Source organism: Barbus barbus (assembly GCF_936440315.1).
Source record: "Barbus barbus genome assembly, chromosome: 9".
NCBI classification, from domain to species: Eukaryota; Metazoa; Chordata; class Actinopteri; order Cypriniformes; family Cyprinidae; genus Barbus; species Barbus barbus.
In genome coordinates, this window is record NC_136737.1 from 21,416,203 (window position 1) to 21,434,656 (window position 18,454).

At 35.4% G+C, this 18,454-nt stretch overlaps 2 protein-coding genes across 3 annotated transcripts; one reads left to right on the top strand and one right to left on the bottom strand.

The window, feature by feature from the left end:
* The first annotated feature begins 4,417 nt into the window (after window positions 1-4,417).
* On the top strand, window positions 4,418-7,583 carry LOC306874751 (uncharacterized protein). Its single transcript, XM_079424986.1, has 3 exons — window positions 4,418-4,542; window positions 4,685-4,781; window positions 6,388-7,583. Exons 1-3 carry the CDS (start codon window positions 4,458-4,460, stop codon window positions 6,698-6,700), a joined length of 495 nt encoding a protein of 164 aa, XP_079281112.1. The 5' UTR covers window positions 4,418-4,457; the 3' UTR covers window positions 6,701-7,583.
* Window positions 6,857-17,909, bottom strand: LOC306874750 (xaa-Pro aminopeptidase 1-like). Of its 2 annotated transcripts, none has more exons than XM_079424984.1 (20): window positions 17,793-17,909; window positions 15,800-15,921; window positions 14,974-15,037; window positions 13,750-13,854; window positions 13,385-13,477; window positions 12,373-12,516; window positions 12,146-12,241; window positions 11,618-11,699; window positions 11,307-11,517; window positions 10,122-10,211; window positions 9,991-10,041; window positions 9,773-9,831; window positions 9,485-9,562; window positions 9,323-9,394; window positions 9,036-9,096; window positions 8,801-8,870; window positions 8,546-8,719; window positions 8,359-8,435; window positions 8,024-8,122; window positions 6,857-7,114 (listed from the first exon to the last, which is right to left on the bottom strand). In XM_079424984.1, exons 2-20 carry the CDS (start codon window positions 15,914-15,916, stop codon window positions 6,995-6,997), a joined length of 1,863 nt encoding a protein of 620 aa, XP_079281110.1. In that variant the 5' UTR covers window positions 15,917-15,921; window positions 17,793-17,909; the 3' UTR covers window positions 6,857-6,994. The 2 variants fall into 2 exon arrangements, with proteins under 2 accessions (XP_079281110.1, XP_079281111.1); XM_079424985.1 differs by having other exon boundaries at window positions 17,598-17,868.
* Between the last annotated feature and the right edge of the window lie 545 nt (window positions 17,910-18,454).

The following is an 18,454-nucleotide window of genomic DNA, read 5'->3' on the forward strand; positions in this document are numbered from 1 at the left end:
TTTTTGAGTTTATTTCAACAAGTAGGCTAATTCTCCAAACAATTTTTGCTCGTGAAAATCCACTAATTAGACAGCGAATATAGGCTACGACTTTATGTGACTGTTCCTTTTAAAAATAATCAAAGAATGACAAATGAAATCACCACATAATTCAAACAGAATTCCTCACACTATCAATATTTCATTACACGTACTGTATTGGGCTTATCATGCAGGAACAATATTGATTCCTGAAATGAAAAATTGTTCAAACATAAGGCAGATTGCTGGGAACGACCCACAAGCATTGCTTGGTAGGCCTATTTGTGTGGCAGCCATTGGCGAATGGTGAGAACGATATTTCTGTGTTATTATAACTGGCTTTTGTCATAAATCAGCATTGAAGCCTCTCATTGACCCATGTCTGAGTCCAGTATAACCGAGATTTACCCAGCAGGCTGTGAGGTGTCAGTGATCCCATGAATTCTTATGCGCTGGGCACACGGTTCTGCATCAGATCTATTGACTCTGGCACAACATGAAGAGGAACACGTTTATACAAATAATTAAACCCTGCACTCTTTTACAACCCATGTTCAGGCTGGAGACCAAACAAGATGATAATTTCTTCCACATGTTGGCATCAGGCTTGAAACAGGCCTACCGTGTTACATGATTGTACCTTTCAGTAGGTCTTAAAAGAGAAGAAAATAATTGATTTCCATTTGCCATAAAATTACGAGACACAACAGCCAAACAAATCAAATTTCCTTCAGGAATAAATGGTAGGCCTATGTTTACAAAGATAAATATTGTTGAGTGAAGAGCCAATAAATCTCCAGCTCATAGGTCAATGATTCATGACTCATTATAAGACGTTTCAGAGCGGTTTATGTGTAGTATTTTGAAATATGAATTGTTTTATGATAGTTACTTGTAACTTTAGCACGTCCAGCTCGTGCTTGATACAAAGTGGATACTTCCATCGGTAAGTCCGATGTTTATTAGCTTCCTAATGCAATGCAGATTAATTGAATGACTGATTTTAATGTGTAAAACCGAGCACTTGTTAAACATAATAAGCTATAATTAAGTTCAACATCACATTGTCAATCTCTGAAGCTGTAAAATCAATAGATGGACGTTGCACTATAGGCTATGCGTTTCTTGCCAAATTGTTCATTCGCCGAAGAAAACAAAAACAAACACAAAACAAAACAAAACAAAACAAAACAAAACAAAACAAAACAAAACAAAACACAAAAGTAGGCTATTTGAAAACAAATAAGTAAATTGAAAAAGAACAAGTAAATTGTCTACTTTCCTATTTCAAATCAATTTTGTGACAATAAAATGTCAAAATATGGGGGAAATAATGTTCCAAAGTGTAAAATTGTCATTCAGCGGAATGGTCCGGGCTGTGATTTTACCAATACATCTTTAAATAAACATATAAACTACCAAGTTAAAAAATATATATTTGTTGTCTTGGCATTTTCAAGTAAGTATTGGCTGTGTTATATTAAAAGGACTATGTCTTATTGTTTTTATAAGTATTTAAATAGACAGAGGACTTTTGTCCCGAAAATGCAGTTTGTCTGAGATCATTCAGTGTAACAGGAAAAAGAAGTTCTTCTGAAATCATAGAAAAAAACTGATAGTCATTTGCAAGTCTGTGACATCATTAAATGGCACCTGGCAGAAAAGTGAGTTTAAAGCTCTTAAATACTTGATAATTTCACCTTTTCATGGTGTGGTAACATAGGTTACAAAAAAACACGTCATTCAGTGAAATGACAAAAAACACCTTTAATCTTAGATTTTTTGAAAAACAAGTAGATGTTGTGAATAATTGTGATTAACTTTACTGGTCAAGTTCACTGTTTGAAAAAGGTGAAATATTAGCTTAAGTAGAAGTTTCATCATTGGTGTTGTCATTCAGGGTAATGCAAATTCTCTGTTACAGACTGATATAAATAACAATTTTTGCATCTTATTTATATTACAGATAAATGAGGAATATTTAGAATTTACCTATGTGTTAAACTGAATAAATATTCATATTTGAATGCATTTTGGTATTGTTTTATTTGATTATTGATTAATTATAGACACCCATGAACTTAGGGAGTCACTAGACACTGTAAAAAGCCAAAAAGAAACTAAGTGTGGACCCAGTAGCTTGGGTGGCACTCTTAAAGCCCGTTCACTCCAAGAACAATAACTATAAAATAACTATAACAGTATCTATGTTAGCCTCCACACCGATGAGCAATAGCATTCATTCTAAGCATGTGCTGCAGATTTGTTGTCTGCCACTTTAAATGCTTGACCTCTTTAAAGTAGAATAAATTCTAATTGGCTGTCAATGCTTTTATCATTCATCAGCTGGAAAAAAATAAATAAATAAATCCAGCAATATAAAAGAGATTCCAACAATACGATTTCGCTGTGCAGTTATCGTTAATTATTATTTTATACAAAAGGGTTTTTTTCCCCACTTTTTTATTTTTTATTTATTTTATTGATTTTTTAAATCTTTATCGTTACCGTACTTGGTGTGAACGTGCCTTTAGCCAGGAAAAGAGACGGATATTGAGGATTGTAATTGTTGGAATAACAGCTTGCCAATAATTCTGGGCAGAGAGACCCCCTCACTACAGAATGTCAGTAGCTCAAGAGAGATCACTGAGGGGATTCTCCACCCCAAATACTCATCCTGATAATGCCATTTATGTTTGCAAATAGAAAGTATTAATAAATGTGGCTGCAAGCAGGAATTTTTGAGGCAGAGCAAGTCAGAAACAAAGTGACAAGCCAAGCAAACATGGCAGGGGAGCATCAGGAAAATGAGTATTATATTTCAACATCTGTTTCTGCAGTCATTTACTCAGGATTATTATTAAAACTAATTTAATGACACAGATTAATATGAAAAATATTTCAGTTATGGGAACAATGGCAATGTTATCTCTCTTTTTGGCAAATTGTCATTCAGAGTAACAAACCATGGTCATTCAGAGTAACACATATATTTATGTAAAAATGAAACATTATACTTATTCTGACCTGTACTTATTAAAATACAAATAAGACTGTACGATCATAATACATTTTAATCTATTTTAAATGATTTTCACTACCTTACAAAAACTTATTGGAAAACATAGTGGTTTGAAGGACATTAGCAAAGTATAAAGATTTAACAATTAAAGTAAATTGATATTTGAGGTCTGCACATGCTTAAATAGAGTTTCAAGTTTTAAATATACCTAAAAATATTTTTTTGGTATATAAATATTGTTACACTGAATGACGTTTTCTTCTGTCTTCTGTCTAACATGGTAAAAAAAATGCATGATAATTATTTTTTGTTCAGAAAAATATCAACTTAACACATTCTAATGTATGGGTAAAAAACAAAACTTTTATTTTTTTGATGCTTGAAACAACCTTTTCGTCTTTGACCCACATGCATGTTTAAACATGTATATGTTTCCTATATGATTTTATGTACGTATACTGTGTTATATTGCTCTGATGTAACTAGCAATATAAAATGTGCGTCAACACTGACCTCTAGCGGTTGGTTTGTGCATTGCATGATCACAAAACGTTCAAACTAATCATTTAACTAAATTCATTTAACTAATGTGCTTTGTCTATGTATGTATGGTGTACAAATATGCCGTTTGAAGTTAGATCTGGTATGATTCCCTGTCATTTGTAGGTAAAAGCTTTCATATTCTGTCCAAATATTATCAGCCTATGTATTTGCTTTATGTTTTACTGGGCCGTCTCAGTCTTGATAATACACACTGTGGCCAAATTCACAATGTTTGTGTGTATTTGTGTCTGAGGAATGTTCTTTAGGAAACGCGGAACTGAAATCTGTTTATTGTATAAATAGAAGGACCAATGGGATTGTCTAAAAATAGAACTATTCCCGAAAAGAACTTTGAAGGCAAATCAAGAATAGGCAGCATTTTGTAAACAATGTAGGAAACGAGTGAGCATCATGGGATTATTTCCCAGTATTCTCATGTCGAGAGCCAGAGTTAATTGTGTAATATTGTTTTTGAAGTCCCAGATGAAATGAAGCATGAATGCCAATGAATGCAGGCTTTGTGTTTATCTGTTCAGACTGCAGCAGGCCCTGCTAAAAGAGATGCAGCATACGTGTTACGAAATTTCCCCTTTATTTTGCACAAACACTTTTAACGAGTTTCCAAATCAATCCTGTTCTCTGGATTCTTTGGATTAGGCACAGAAACTTGCTGTTTCGCTGTGTTTCTGGGATGCGGCCAAGATCTTTAAGGACCCCAAACTGACAAAGTTGAATGAAGTTAGGGGGCCACTGGCGGCGTTTCCGTGGAAACAAATCCACAGTCACATGACTTCATACTAATGAATATTCTCACCACCTCTTTCCAGACCGAGCAGTTTGTTGGTCACTTTTGGCCTATGCCATCAGCAGCATGAGTCTAACGGGGATCGATCTGTCTCTTAACGGGACGGCCTTATTGAAACCAAATGACACACAAACACAAGCCGCTCTCTATGGTGAGTAAACCACGTTTTAACTCATGAACATGATCCACTAGCATTTGACAATCACGACATGTTATCTTGTTAACAGTATATTTTGTCATTTGAAACCAAGTAAATATGTTTACGCTATCTATTTTTCACTTTTCTCTCACAGAAGTCAAGGTGTTCAACATCACCCTTTCATCAATAGCTCTGTGCATCCTGACAGTGACAGGAATCATCAGCTGTATCTCGTACCGAAGACACAGAAGGTGAGTAAACACCCGTACAATGGGGCGTACAAAAAAAGTGCTGGACGCTTAAGCCACAGATAATGTTTGCATAAATGTCCTTGTGTTAAAAGGCTCTTTAAAAAAATAATAATTTGGCAATGAAACAACACAAACATTTTTTTTAACAAAATATTTCACAATGTTTGCAGTTTGTCAAACTATAGATATATTGTTCAAAATTAAAACAAAAAGTACTTTTGAAAGAATAAAAGTAAATCCCTCAAGGAGACATGATAATTGAAGTAGTGTATGTGAGTTGGGAAGTAAAATTATATTTAAATGATTTTGAGGTCTCTCAAAAAAGTATTGTGTTCCCCTGAGAATCTTTGCATTCACTTCCAAAAGCATTGGAATAGTTTTTCCTCCTGCCTCACTTCACAAAAGTTGCAAGTAAATTCAAAAGCATCAAAATATGCTTTTTTTTCATTGTTTTTGAGCTTCTTGCAAAAGCATTCAAATCTAGTTTTTCCTCCTACCTCATATTATTTCCAAATTCATACAAAGTTTCTTAGGGGATGCAAAATCATTGCAAAAGTTTTGTGAGCAAACGCATATATTTCATTCTCTCACAAAATTACTATATGCTCCCCCAAAATCTTTCCTTACAAATGGGAGAAACCCCAAAATATTGAAATACTTTTTTCTCCCACTATATTTTACACAAGTGTTGCAAGTGAATGCAGAGTTTCTTGAGGGAATGCAAAAGTTTTGTGATCAAATGCAAAAGCATTGCTATAAACTTTTGCTTGCAAAACTAGCTTCCTCTCGCAAAAATTGCAAGTGAATGCAATGGGGTTTTTTTTTTTCAGGGAAGTGCAAAACTCTAGCAAGCTAACAAAGTTTCTCAGGAAAACAATATTTTTGCGTAAGAACGCAACGTTTCCCAGAGGAATGCAAATTTTTTGCTAGCGTATGGAAAGATTTTCAGAGAAAAACAATTTTTGCGAGCGAACAAAGTTTCCCAGGGAAATGCAATAATTTTGTGAGAGAATGCAATCTTTTGCAGGGAAATGCAATGATTTTGTGAGAGAATGCAACCTTTTGCAGGGAAATGCAATGATTTTGTGAGAGAATGCAACCTTTTGCAGGGGAATGCAATGATTTTGTGAGAGAATGCAACCTTTTGCAGGGGAATGCAATGATTTTGTGAGAGAATGCAACCTTTTGCAGGGAAATGCAATGATTTTGTGAGAGAATGCAACCTTTTGCAGGGAAATGCAATGATTTTGTGAGAGAATGCAACCTTTTGCAGGGGAATGCAATGATTTTGTGAGAGAATGCAACCTTTTGCAGGGGAATGCAATGTTTTTCAGGAGAACGCAAAACTTTTGTGTGAGAATGCAAATTTGGAAATGCAAAACTTGTGCGAGCAAACAAAGATTTTCAGGGAAACGCGATACTTTTCGCAAGAAAACGCAAAACCTTTGTATGCAAACGTTAATATTTCGAGTGAAGTTTTGTGATTGAATGCTTAAGCATTGAAATATTATTTTTCTTCCCATCACCATATTTTTTGGTCAGAACCATCTTATTGGATCCTAAATTGTGTCTAATAGCTGTAACGGTACGTATCTTTGTGTCACAGGAAGTGTAAACAGGCGTGTGTCTATGAGAGCGCCATAGCCAGCGAGGGTCCTGAAGAGCCAGTGGGTGTTATGTGTGTGAGGAAAACCCATAGTTTCTGTAACCCACTCGCCCTGTTCAGAAGACAGGTCAGGCCGAAGGACAACTCACGCATCCACTACATCTACACCAACCCTCTGCCTGTGGGACACGAGGAGGACAGGATTCCCCCTCACACCGTGTCCATACACACTCCACTCACGCTGCAGGACTACGCCAACGACCCCAGCAGCGGCATCATCCTGGCCCCGCCCATTTTTTACATGCAGTTGTAGGAAATGAGTGTTTAAAGAACAGTTTGCACACACTGTCATGTCATCCCAAACTCATATCACGCTCTTTCTTACATAGAGCACAAAATGAGACGTTTAGCAGAATGTTCATGCTGCTCTTTTTCTTACAGTGTAAAGAGAAACGCTGTGTATCTTTTTCCACACAGTTTAATTGGCTCATAAAACAGCTGATGAAAGCGTGCTTTACAAAAGAAGCAGAACGTGAATTATATCCACCAGAAAAGCAGATAGAGACCAAGACTGAGAGAGAACGACAGTCAAAATCTGTCAATATTTTTAGACAATCGGCTGAGTTTCTCGGATCAGCCAATCCAGAGCCTCCTTCCTGCCTTGCCGCTCGAGCTCCGTCCCAATCGTCTCCCAGCATTTCTTGTGGTAGTCATTCACCCAATCACGCTGCAGGAAGACAAGTCTGTATTATTACAGCATTCCATGCTATAATGAAAGCCATTTCACAGAGGTTTAATGGAGAGGTTTATACTTCAAGTTTAAGTACACTTCAAGTTTTACAGGTTGCTGATGTAATTTGATGTAAATTACCTAATCGTAATGTAATAATGATGTAAATTTTGTCATTAGAAGAGTATGCAATCACATGAAGCCAGAAACGCATTTGTTTTTCATTTTAATTTTTTTTTGTGCTAGCTAGTTTGCCCATAAGATGGCAACACTGACCTCGGTTTGTGGTTCTACATTCAAAAACAAGACAGAGGACGGTTCAAAGCTTGAGTATTGCTTCGAAAAGTTGTGTGTTCCGCTACAAGTGTACACTAGCTTCAATTTCAAAAAGTATACTTTGAGGTTTAGACAGATTAAATAATTTTTAGATAATTTATTAGATTTCTTAAAAAAATAAACACTTTGTAACAAACAATGTTGGTGTGATTTTTTTTCAGAGTTACAAACAGCCTAATTGTTGAAAACACAGCACATTGTTAGCATATGCTAATTCTAAATGTTTTAGCTAAAAACACAAAACATATGTGTTTTGGCCACTCATTAACACAACAACAGTGGTTTGGCGGCCTGAAAACGCAAACTGTTGAAAACGCGTTCAAGTGCAAGAAAACAATATCATCGTGTAAAATATAAAAAATGTGTATTTGTAAAATCAGTTATGTCATTATGTGCTCAATATATAGGTATCTATTAGTGTTTCTCTACGAAGTGACATCAACTTCCGGCGTTTTAAGTAGTTTTCGGAAAACTTTTCCATTTTCAGTACATTCAGTCACGTAAAGCACTAACACTACTTAACTAAACCAAATTATATTTATATAAGAAAATCTGTCGGCCTGTTTTTACCTCTTTCTGTGTGAGCAGGTCTGTGTTGATCATCTTCAGCTGGATGGGGACCAAAGTGAGGGGTTCAAACGTCAGACTACCTTTGTTTCTGTAGTTATACTGAAAGAAAGGAAAAGCTGAAATATCATACTTGAAATCTCTCAAAAGTACATGATTTTTTGGTTTAGATTGTGCTGTTATGTCTTTGACTCAATACTGACACTTATTGGTGTGGATGAAGCATCACTCACAACAACAAAACACTGGGACAAAAATAAACCTAGTGCATCTTTGAAATGAACCATGTCAGAAAGTTAAAGTATTTTCTAGGTCTCATTATTTGATGCAGTCATTACTTTAGTTTTGGCAGGAATAACCAGGACGACGTTTTCTATCCGAATGCCAAAAGATCCATCTTCATAGTACCCAGGCTCTTGAAACAAATAAATGTACAAGACATAAATTTACCTCAGAAGTCATTTACAATGTACTATGTAAAGATATCACTAAAATAAGGAGAGAAAATATAAATGATTTCCGTACCATCGCTGACAATCATTCCAGCCTCCAGAGGTTCGTCTGCAAACGTTTTGTAGCTGATGCCACATGGACCTTCATGTACATTAAGGAAACATCCGACACCGTGGCCGGTGCCATGAAGATAGTCCAACCCAGAGTCCCAGAGAGCAGCACGAGCAAACGAATCCAACAGGTGACCTGAACCCAAGAGCACAATCCACTGAGGCAAAACATTTCTCTCTCTCAAACTGCTACAAGTGTCTGATTTTAAGCTCTTACCTTTGGTTCCATTGGGAAAAACGGCAGCACTGACAGCGATGTGTCCCTTTAGGACATATGTGAAGCATTCCTGTGGAGATCAGAGCGTGGAAGGACAGAATTATTAGCATTATGGGTAGACCAATAGCTTTCAGACTGTAAAGTAGGAAGAGAGTTTGATCTTGAAGTAAAATAATAAAATAAAAAAATAATGTAATGAAACTGGCAAATCCACAGGTTTTTTTAGATTATTTACCTTCTCATAATCCGTGGGTGTGCCAAAGTGCACCGTACGGGTCACATCTGTAGTTCCATCTCTGGATACCATAGACAAAAAAAAATCTAAGTTCATAGTAGATATTACTTGTATTTATTTGATCCCGGATAACTACATTAAGTACAGAGTTATTGTATACGAGTAAAAACAAACAAACTTTTAATTATGTTGTTTTAATACAATTTCACTCAGGAACAGCTACATTTACAAATAAATATTATCTCAGGTTGACTGTGATTTCTCTTGAGCTGTGTTTGTATGCTTACAAGTACTGAGCTCCGGAGTCAATAAGATAAACTTCATTAAGAGAAAGAGTCCTGTTGGTTTCTGGGAGAGGCCTAAAAAAACAAGACAGAAAAGGAGACTTAAACATAAAACAAAAATTCAATTTAATGTATTATTAAAAACTGATTATTAGAAGAGCTCACCTGTAATGTATTATGGCCCCATTTGGTCCCACACTAGAAATGGTTGGAAAACTCAGGCCAACAAAGTCTTTCTGTTGACTAGATAGAAAGAAAAGAAAAGATTTTCATTCGAGAGTAGATTGTTTTGCTGCCTCAGTGTCTGCAGTTCCACAGATCACCAGTAAGAGGCTCCACAATCTCATAAAAGACAAAAACAGCAAGCAAATTCACTAAAAACAGTTCTTTATAGAAATACATTCATCTGTGGATAAATTCATTATTTGATCAAATGCAGCATGTTTGCCTCACCTTCGCAATTCTTCAGCTTTATCTGCCACTGATATTTCTGTAACCGTACCTTTGGGAATCTGTGCATATGACAAATACAAGCTCTTATATTTTCTTCATTCATTCAATAAAAAAGGAAATTTTACTACAAAAAAAAACAAAAAAACAAATGCATTGAGAAAATCTCCTAAATATATTTCCAAAGAATTAAAAAAAAAAAAAATTGTATACAATGATACCTCTTTTTCCAGCCAAGCAAAAAGTTCACACAGTGCCACTGCGTCTTTGATCTGTGATAAAAAAAATATTGTGATTCATAAAGCAAAACAAGTTTAAGATTTCTGAAATATCTCTAGTTATGTGGACTTACGTGTGCCATCTTCATGCCTTGGATCTCTGTGGGGTTCTTGACGGCTTTAGCCAGACATAAGGGTGTGTATGGGATTGCAGATCTGTGGGACTGAACGGTTACAATTCTTTAATCAATAATATTAAATCATATTCGACCATTTTAGATGGAAAAACTCAAATATCAAGACTTATTGAAGCAATAATTCACCCAAAAAATGAACATTTTGGGAAAATGTACTTTTCCACAGGTTTCCGAGATGTAGATGAGTTTGTTCAGATTTGGAGAAATGTAGCATTATATTACTCACCAATGGATGGGTGAATGGGTGCCGTCAGAATGAGAGTCTAAACAGCTGATAAAAACATCATAATAATCCACAAGAAAACTACACCATTCCAGTCCATCAGCTACACCTTGAGAAGTGCAAAGTAGCTCATTTCTAAGAAACAAATTCATTAAGGTGTTTGTAACTTCAAACTAAAATATCTATAATATTGTTTTCTCCAGTTATAATATTGTTATTGAGTCCTCCATCTATAATATTGTTTTCTCCAGTTAAAAAGTTGTCTTGTCTGAATCAGGAGAGAAATATGCCAAATTAAGCACCGATTACAAGTGAAAAATGTCTGAAACTGTTCTAAACAAATATTTTGCTGGGTTTTGATGCAAGAGGACGACAAGGGATGGCCTTTTTTACTGGATGAAGCGTTATTATTGATTATAGACTCGTATTTTGGCGAAAGATGGTTCAACGTTAAAAGTTCTTAACAAATTTGTTTCTTACAAATATGCAGCTTTCACTAGACATTAATTGATGGACTGGAGTGGTGTGGATTGCTTGTGGATGTTGTTATCAGCTCTTTGAACTCTCATTCTGACGGCACCCATTCACTGCAGAGGATACATTGGTGAACAAGTGAAGTAATGCTGAATTTACCCAAATTTGTTCTGATGAAGAAACAAACATCTTGGATCTAGAGTAAATTTCCAGCATAATTTTCATTTTTGGGTGAACTATTCCTTTAAGGTTTAGAAGGTTTTTTGCATTGCAAGAATAAAAAGACATACATCAGCATTCAAAAACCATTTAACGTAAATAAAATGACAAATTTCTGAGCAAAATGGAATGTTCTGCAGGAAATAACATCAGTAAAAACTTGCACAGTCTTCACAAGCACAAATTCACCACATATCTTGACTCACCTTGGGTATGACTTGTGTAAGAGCGCAGCTGGCCTTGTCACAAATCCACATTTTTTCTTTGGGCGCCAGCGCCGCACAAACCGCCTGCAGCTCCATGTACACAGACTCATATGGAAAACACTGTATGGTCAGTTCTGGTTTGCTCGGCCTGTCCAGTTCTAAATGCTCCCGGACCGCAGGGGCCAACAGACGCTTACTGTCCACAAACAATCTAAAACAACATATTGACCAAAGGACAACTATGAGTAAGAGTTCATTTGAAATCTGGAAAATTTTCAATATGAAGTGAAGAACCAGGAATGCAGTTTTACTTTATGTTGCTAATGCCGATGATAGCGTAGGCGAAAAACACAGGGTTGTATTCGATGTCTGACCCACGCAGGTTAAAAAGAACTGTAGAGAGAAAGTGAGATTTTATTTGATATATTTTCAGTATTAATTCATTAATCTTCTATCATGCAGTAAAAAGGCCAAAGAATGAGAATAATAAATTGTTGCAAATACACAAACACTAGCATTTAAATTCAAAATATTATTAGAATTTAAGATAAATTTATTTAAATATACTTGAAAATGTAATTGTATTTCTGTAACAGCAAAGTTAGATTTTCAGCATCATTACTAAATTTACTTACTTTACTAAATTTCCTAAATATGGCAAAACAAGCTTGTCCCTCATGCAATCATGTCCATAATTATCAACATCTGACACAAGAGCTCTTTCACGGGGGTTAATAAGAAAGTGGAGAGGGAACGAGTGCCAAGTCGTGATCTGACCACTAAAAACACACACACACACACACACACACACACAAAGCGTGCTGTATGGCGATACGTACATGCGATCTCATCTAGAGCTGTGACCACAAACCAGGAAATCTTCCTTTCTGCCATTTTTCCTCTCAGAGATGTAACTTTATCTTGCCAGGTGAGACCTACATGGGCAAAACCAACCACCACAACATATCGTCTTATTTTACTGTGGCACAAACTTGTGCAGAGGCTTTATGACTGACCTGTAAGATCATATTTCTATACTGTAAATCATCCAGTGAGATGTGCTGACCGGTGTATTTGAGGCCCAGCGTGATGAGTTTGGTGCTGGGTCGAGCGGGCCGGTCCCCCCAGACGGCGTCAATGAGATTGTCCTGCACCGCAACCAAAGAGTGACCCGCACTGCTCAAAGCCTTAGACATGTTCTTCCACTGGTCTGAAAACACAATCACAGACACATGATGCACCTGCACGATGTCTAACAGTCAAAATAATTAAGATTTCTCTCATTGCATACACAACATTACTGAATGTGAAAATACTATAGAAGGTACATTTAAATAATAAGAAGTCTTGAAATGTTAAATATTAATACAATTATGTTTTTTATGAAAAATAGGTAAACAGAGCATTTAAAATTCAACAAAATACAGTATATTTACACATATGTAAAGAACAACAAATAAAGAAAAAATAGAGTAAATGTTGCATGACACCCCTACTGATATGATTGAAAATATTCATATGGATATGGATGTATATTCATTATTTTCAGTAGTCCTAAACTAACATGCAGAAGTGTCATGCCCATTTAAACAATTAATTGATTTTTTAAAATGGTTTATTCAATATATTTGTTTTTAATTTATTCTAATTATTAATACATTTTTAAATAAAATAAATGTATTACTACCATTAAAAAAACTAAACAAAAAAAACTTTCACACATATGTAAAGAATAAAAAAAAAATCTAGCAATAAATGAAATCCCTCCTAATATGTATGAAAAAATTGTATGGATAACTATATTCATTATTTCCAGAAGCCTAGATTGATATTGACAAGAGACATGCCCATTTTACCGATTAACACTTTTAAGAAGATATTAATTCAATAATTTTTAAAATAAATTATTAACATAACTTTAAAAAATAGATCATTTTGAATTCACTAACACATATTTGTACACATAATAGCATGTTCCATTAAAAAATAAGTTGCATGACACCCCTATTAATATGAATGAAAATATTTGTAACAATGCAAAACTCTCTTCATAATGGTCTTGTTGTTGAATTCCTCACCGGCGGCGATGATCCAAGGGTCGACTCCCACTTTGGAGTTTTCTGGAAGAATGCTGATGAGCCAGTCCTCCTGAGATGGCGTTTCTTTCAGCCCTGACAATACAAATAGTCAATCATTTTTGGATTGCTCTTTCGAACAATGTTGTATATTATACACTAATCAATGTAAAGCTCAAGACTGATTTCTGTAAAATCATGAAGTTCAGTTTCAAATTCAGGAATATATTCTAATAAATGTTTTGCAATGGCTTATGAAAAGCAGCACCTTGGCCGACATGCTTTCACGATTATGTAATAGCAATCCGATAACAAAAGTAATGACCCAGCAAGCGCACATCATAAAACTATGCTAACAATCACTGTACCCATTTTCATCAAAGTCCAGTTATTGTCCATCTGTTGGCTGGCCTGCAGGAAGTACCGGCCGTCTGTCCATAAAGCAGCATGCTGTTCTGTCACAATAGCAGTACCTGGAATAATCAGGTTTATAAATCACAGTCTGTGCATTTATAAATCACAGATTAACTGTTTAAAAGGCTTAATGTTTATAAATTACAGGATGCATATTTACAAATCACAGGCTCTATGTTTACAAAGTTATACATGTTTACATAGTGTATACCTCACAGGCTGTTGATTGCTTATAAAGCAAAAGCTGAATATTAAATGTTTATGAATCACAGGATATACACTTACAAATCACAGGCTGTATGTTTATAAATCATGGGTTTAATGTTTAAAAGGTTGATTGTTCATAAATTAGAGCCAGACCATTTTTATTAGGTTATATGCTTATTAATCACAGGCTGTGCATTTCTAAATTCGCAAACTGCATATTTATAAATCAAAGATTTAATGTTTAAAATGCTATGTGTTTATAAATGTTTATAACAGACTGTGTTCTTAAAAATCTGTACATTTCTAAAAACCATAGGCAGTAAGTTTATAAATAGGGCTCTGTTTATAAGGCTGAATGTTTACAAATCACAGGCTACAGTGCAATATACAGTATAATACAATTTTTATTACTATTATTTATATATATATATATATATATATATATATATATATATATATATATATATATATATATATTTTTTTTTTTTTTTTTTATCAGTTGTAGTATATGAGGGAAGTTTGTTCATGGTTCATCCTGCCCTTGAATGAGCCACACATGGGCCACCAGTCAAAAACATCTGGTCAGACCACTGAGCTGTAAATCATGTATAACAAAGCAGCCTCTCAAAGTCATAATATATGAACCACAAATACCAGTTTAACTTCCCCATGCTTTGAGTGAAATTCTTTGGGGTGGGGTGAATTGAATTGCATTGTCATGTAGCGACTGTTAAGAATTGTCAGGTTTTTTTTTATAATCTGGGATTATACTGTGTGCTTTTGGTCTATTTCTATTTCTATAAGTAATCTATGTCTCGTTATTAATGTCATTGTTTTTATGTGTGTGTTCACCTATGATTCTGCAGCTCTATAGTTGATAAATCTCCACTGTGATCGAGTAAAAACTGTATTTATTGGTACTATTGTCATATTGCAATTAATAAATTTGAATACTTTGAAGTTACACGCACCTGCAGAGCCGTTGAATCCGCAGATGAATTCACGTCTGCAGTCACAGGGCGCGATGTATTCACTCTGCAGGATGAACGGATGAAGTGAGAAAAACAGAGATCAGCTCTGTCAGCAATCAGTCCTAATTACTGCTAATTTAACCTGCCAGCAGCATGAAGGAAAACACTCGTCAGGAGGTCTCACACACACACACACACACACACGCGCACGCGTAATCAGAGGTGATTTCATAATCACAGAGCCAGAAAGGAGGGGGTGAGGGAAGCCCATCACTCACACAATAGATGTTAAAAGGCACGACAGGGACAAACACACACACACTAACACTGCAGCAGCTGAAGTGAATGATGTCAACTGTTTTTTTTTCTAGGACGTTGAATGTTTATAATCTTAAATGTATATTTATCACAGGCTGTATATTTTTAAATCACAGGCTCCATGTTTATAGTTTATACATAGTTAAAGTTTATAAATCACATTCAGTATTTTTTTCAAATCACAGTCCGTACGTTTATAAATCACAGGTTGAATCTTTATAATAACATGCTGTGTGTTTATAAATCACAGGTTCAGTCACAGGCTATATAAATCACACTATGCATGTTTATAAGGTGAAGTGTTTAGAATGGGTTAGAGGTTGAATGCTGATAAATCAGAGGTTATGTGTTTACAAATCACGGATTGAATGTTTATAAATCACAAGATCTATGTTTAGAAGATGAGATGTTTATAAAAACAGTCTGCATGTTTATAAATCATAGTAGTCACATTTGGGGAGCACAGCTCAAAGGGTTTCCAGCAGGTTTTAGTGTATTGATATATCACCTGATGTGCATCTCCTGATGGGACGATGTACGCTTGTATGGGCTCTGTGATGTACTTGCTGTTCTTCATGGCCTGGCGGAGCTGCCTGAGCAACTCCACTGTGATCTTTGGAGACATAGCGTCTGTTGAGAGAAAAAGAAAGTCAGACGTAAAATTTTCACACCATGTAATTTATGACATCTGGTCATCACCAATCACTACCCTGTAAAAAAAAAAAAAAAAAAAAAAAAAAAAAAAAAAAATCAGCAATTTATCAATTTTTCAATCAATATCTAATTCTAAAAAACATGACCTTTCACTTTCAGACATGCACTATATTGCCAAAAGTATTGGGTCACCCCTTTCTAATGAACATGTTTGACTACTTTAGTAATTTCTATGAGTACAAATCTTAATGTTTAAGCATATAATGATATTCTAGGGAACTGTGTGCTTCTAATTTTATAGCAACAGTTTGGACAGGACCCTTTTCTATTCTAACATGACAGTGCCTCTGTGTATAAGACACGGTTCAAAAAGACATGATTGATTCAGTCAGTGTGGAAGAACTTGACTGGTCTGCAGAAACCAAGTCCTGATCCCAGCTGAACACCTCTGGTGTGACTTTATATGCAGACCTTGAGCCAAAAACTCATCAACATTGGTACGTTAACCAAGACCAAAAAACAAAACAAAAACAACATAAAACAAACACTATTTTGTAAATTTGTTGAAAACATTGTAAAAGAAAAATGCAACCTTGATATTTGATTATCATAAATTAAATCCGCTGCTAGTGACATCAGATCAATTTACGAGTTTATGGACATGATCACAATTAACAACCAAAGCACTGACAGAACAGACATCTACACGTTTGTGACTGTGCAAGTGTGTGTATAAGTGCCAAAAAAAAGGCTTTTGTGAACATAAAGAATTACCTGCAGCCATTTTCCCTCTGTGAACCGGAGATCTTACTTGTAACGTGGAGCTCAAAGTTGGAAAGATATGAGACTGTTAACCTGCACCTTGCACAGACGGTCTCTCAGGTGGCATAAAGTGACCGTCCCATAGTTAAAGATTTACTGTCTACGTCTTCTTGTTCTGTGATCATGCAACCCAAACTTTTTACAAAAGACTACCACCTAAACCTTCTCTTTTAAAGATACCATTTTCTGTAATTATTATCAAAGGATGAGGGAATCAAATTAGTGAATGAATGAATTAATTAATATTCTGATTCAAGTTTATACTGTTCCTATGAGGGACTACATTATAATTTATTAAAAATAATCTTAGTAATTTAGGGGGAAAACATGGTTACATGGTTAAAGATTCCAGCATATTCAAGTTATAGATATTTCAAATATCTCTCATTACAATTTAGTTTTATTTGTACTTATGTATACATATATATATATATATATATATATATATATATATGGCTTATTCATTCATAAAATAAACAACTTTTCTCAGAAGCTACAGCATCAACAAGCCAGCGTTAAATCATCCAATCACAACGCTGGAATTATCATATCGACAGCTGATTGGACAGAAGGCTTTACTGTTCAACAATATAAACATCTATATTTAAACAATCAGTTTTAAGCATTAATTTAGACGGGAGCTCTGCAGTGTACGGGGGCATAACAACATATCAATAAACTTAAATTTAATCCACAGAAAACTTTGTTAGAATGTATTTTTTATTATGTTTTGTCTGTGGTAGGTGTGGCAGTCCCCCGTGCCGTTTAAATAATATGCTTTCAAAATACTCATCTGCAAACATACTTGTTTTTATTTATGTCTTACTTACTACTTTCCCTTTCAAAGGAGAGAGCTTGTGTGATCCGCGCCGACGCTTCTTCATTTATCAAAACACAAGCATGTTATGCAAGCAACAATAACAACAACAACACTCGAGTTGATCTCAAGCAGCACAATCCACTGCTGTTTTCTGAGCCTGGAGCACACACACTGAACCACTGACATCAAACAAGTCACCAGTTACCTTAGAGAAGCGAGTCTTGAGATGTAAACTATTGTGTAAACTCTGCTGTTCCTTGTGTTAGTGTGCAAAGGAAGCTGCCATTACAGTGATGTCTGCGCCACGTGACACACTGCCTCTTCCAATCACGTGGCGCGAACAGAGACACGCCCACTTTCAGCCAATGAGCGCAACCCATTTGATCTAGTAGTACACAGCAGTCTAGTAGACATTGGACATGTTTTATACCAGGGCTGTCCAAACTCGGTCCTGGAGGGCCGGTGTCCTGCAGGACTCCAACTTGCCTCAACACACCTGCATGGAAGCTTGTAGTATGCATAGTAAGAGCTTGATTAGCTGCGTCAGGTGTGTTTAATTAGGGTTGGAGCTAAACCCTGCAGGACACCGGCCCTCCAGGACCGAGTTTGGACACCCCTGTTTTATACAAATAGCTATATATTTTTTTGTCTATATTTAATATATATATATATATATATATATATTGGTATTTTAACAAGACCGAACGTAATGTATTCATTGAAAAATAAGAAATTACAGATCGTCTCAATATAAACCCACTCAAAACCCTACCACCCAAAAGACGTTAGAATATAGAGCCAAGAGAAAAAAATAAAACTAAAAATAATTTTAAAATAAAAAAATGAACTAAATAATACATTAAATAA